Source organism: Phytophthora parasitica (genome assembly GCF_000247585.1).
Source record: "Phytophthora parasitica INRA-310 unplaced genomic scaffold supercont2.34, whole genome shotgun sequence".
Classification (NCBI taxonomy): Eukaryota; Oomycota; class Peronosporomycetes; order Peronosporales; family Peronosporaceae; genus Phytophthora; species Phytophthora nicotianae.
This window is the reverse complement of record NW_008649020.1, coordinates 24772-27891: the sequence shown is the minus strand read 5'-3', so window position 1 is coordinate 27891 and position 3120 is coordinate 24772. Positions and strand designations below refer to the sequence as shown.

Genomic DNA, 3120 nt, shown 5'->3' with positions numbered 1-3120 from the left:
ACCTTCTACCCATCCATGATTGCTCAAAACTGGCCCTTGTGGTACCCATCAATGGGTACAAATCAGTCGATCTACTACCGCTGCTAACCGGGTTATCGAAATGATTGCACCATATCAGACTAGATCGGCGATCAAGCATCCCAATGATTGTACCTTGTCAATCCAGTCTTGACCAGAATTACGGTGCCTCCAGAATGATGGTTCGAGTCAGAATAATGGTTCTGGTTGCGCAGCGACCCCTCTCAGCTGACAGGTCCATTTTCGTCCGTCTCACATTCTCCAAATTTCTCAAGCGCTTCACCACAGTAGCCTAGTGCATGGGCTCCCTAGAGTTTTCTTGTCGTTGCGCTAGCCGCTTCCTATAGCGGGATCGCGATGGTTGATAGCCGATAGGTACTCACGGCCAAGCCATAAATTTGGTTGACCTTCTTGATCTGCACTTGTAAGTGAAGTTCACTAGGTGGTATGATCAGGCCAATATTCTATCCAGATTCTAAACAACGCTAGATCTGCTGTTCCCAACCTTCACCGGCTTGAATAGCCGATGTAGTTCAGAATCTTGAAGCCAGAAAGGCACTTGGGTAACACAATGCAAATTCGAGTCTATCTAATGTTAGGCCCTACACACCAACTGTGTCTACCTTTAAAACCACTAGATCTCTCATCCTAGCTACGCACAGGCTCTTCTTGACCTTCATCGAGCAGCTGTCCTTCGTACCGGATCCTAGAAGATCTGAAGTGTAGTCCTCACCCTATTATAGTGGGTCTCTCCAAATCGTGATTCACATACTCAAAATCCTAACGGTCTTGGATATCACTGCTGGAAGTGTATATCGAGGCAAGCTTCATATTTATCGAACTGTTGCAGGCACTCGCCATACTTGGATCCTGTCGATCCATCTTTCGCCGTCCAAAATCCGCGAGCTCCGCTCTTGCATACTCCAGATCCTACATCCACCATGTCGGGTATAAGATCTGGGGAATCGCTCTCCATGGTGTCTCGATCCATGATTCTTGGCCTTCATATGGTTTGATCGCGTTTTCTTAACCTTCATCTCAGTATATCTCGTCCCATTCGTTCTAGCCTGGTCGTCCAGGCCCAGGGCCGTGAAGGTGTATCCTCGTGAACCATCAATCATAGCTGGATAATGTGGGATCTTATGTCTGCCAGATCTAATGCTGCCACAACTTAATCCGCCATATGATTCAGCGCCGCTGCCCATCGCTTTCTGCGCTCAGTTGTCTCCGTCCAACGGTATCACTGCACGCACCCACCAAGCCGTCACTTTCCTAATTGTCTCCTCCAGAGCATACGCTATCACCCAGTCTAATTGGACGGGTCGGGGGCGTGGAAAAACGCCCGCGGCATCGTCTTCGTCCAATCCCTCTTCGTCACCGTCCAGCGTTCATCCAAGGCTTCTCCAAACAGGTAATTACGTTGACCACGGACAAATCGCGACGTCAGATCGTGGTCTCACTCGCCAAGAGCGCGATGTTACCCAACTACAACTGCGCCAATCTATCGGACCTGCTACTTAGGATTTCCAAATCGGGGCCCTCCGTCTGCAGATCCACGACCAACCATGGAGATCCAAGGTTGGGAGATCCCAAGAACCACGATCTGCGCCTTCGGTTTGCAGATCAGACACTGGGCTGCGAGATCAGGGTCAGCGTCAAGAAGAGGACTCAGATCAGCGCAATCGACTTCGAGACAACAAAACCCACTTTTTCAACAAGTCTAGGCTGTCATATCTGAAATCAAAGAACTTCAATCGCAGATCCACGATATGAAGCGAAAATGGAAACTACTAACACCACCAACGAAGCTTCGGAGGAAAGTCTGCGCGGATCCGAGCCGACGTGCTCTTAGCGCAAGAGAAGATCATGACCAACGAATATGTGAACTCCATCAGTGGCGGAACGGCGCATGGCTCTGTACATGGTGGCTCTCCGGCCCGCAGCACATACTCAATTCTACCCGATCACAACTCTCGAGGCTAATTCTGACCAGATCCGAGGACACTCGGACAAATGAAACTCCAAGCGATCCAGATCTCCGCCACCAAGCAGGCTGTCGAGCGTGATCTGGCCCGAGGCGACACGATATGGCTGTTACTGAGCACAAGGGGCTGGTGGGTCGGGTCAAACCCATCAAGGTCAAACGTGGCAACGCGGTCACTACATGGGGCAACGCCGCTCGGCGACAGACGGAGCTGAAACCTTTGATCGGCCGACTGAGTATGTACCTTCACTTTGATTTCGATCTCTTGGATCTCTAATTTACCCGCCTTCTTATCCCAGGTGACAAGCTGCAAGCTGCTAAGGGCTCATATGTCGAGTTGTAGAAGCAACTGACGGAGGTCTTGGGCCGCCACGATCGACTGATCCAAGGTTGTGACCGCACGTACCATCAGCGACATGCTGCCCTGCTCACACTGGCTGAAATGGCTGCTACAATATCGAATTGATCTAAGTGCAGATCTGACTGTAGCTCACGCAGCTTCGTTGACAAGTGCTAGCGTGGCGAGAACGGTGACTCCTACCTCCAGTCTTGCCAGATCCTCGGCATCAGCCGCTGTGTCCAGCGATTCTGGTACAACAACCTTCGATCTGTGCTCAACATCATCACGGGCAGCCAAAACGGCTGGACATCGTCGATCCAAACGAGCTTCTGCACCAAGTCCCGGATCTCAGCCTAGAATACCTTATTCAGGCGAGCCAGCCCGGTTCCAGCGTCTTCCAATTGATCTCGAGCAGACCCACGTCGCTCAAGTCCTCATCGTTCATAGAACAACCCCACACCCACGTTTCCAACTCCAAACCGTGGCGAGGATGCTGGACCCTCGGACCTTTTGTCCCGGAGTGATCGACGACGACGGGGGTGCCGGGGGATGCAGGCCCCAACCCAATCGAGGTCGATCTGGCTCAATCCAAAGCGTCCACTTTCAGGTCCAAAGGCAATAGTATCGAGCCGATAGTGCCCCCCTTCAGCAGCTCGGACAAGAGCGGTTAAGATATTGATGTGGTGAAGCGCTTGAGAAATTTGGAGAATGTGAGACGGATGGAAATGGACCAATCAGCTGCGAGGGGTCGCCTACTTCAAGTGCGCAACCAGAACAA

The 3120-nt window shown here is 51.5% G+C and overlaps 1 protein-coding gene across 1 annotated transcript; it reads left to right on the top strand.

Annotated features, from left to right (window-relative positions):
* Positions 1-2105: 2105 nt before the first annotated feature.
* PPTG_23260 (hypothetical protein) lies at positions 2106-2345 on the top strand (the record flags this gene model as incomplete). The annotated part of the gene is made up of 2 exons (XM_008909477.1): positions 2106-2238; positions 2302-2345. 2 exons carry the CDS (start codon positions 2106-2108, stop codon positions 2343-2345), a joined length of 177 nt encoding a protein of 58 aa, XP_008907725.1.
* Between the last annotated feature and the right edge of the window lie 775 nt (positions 2346-3120).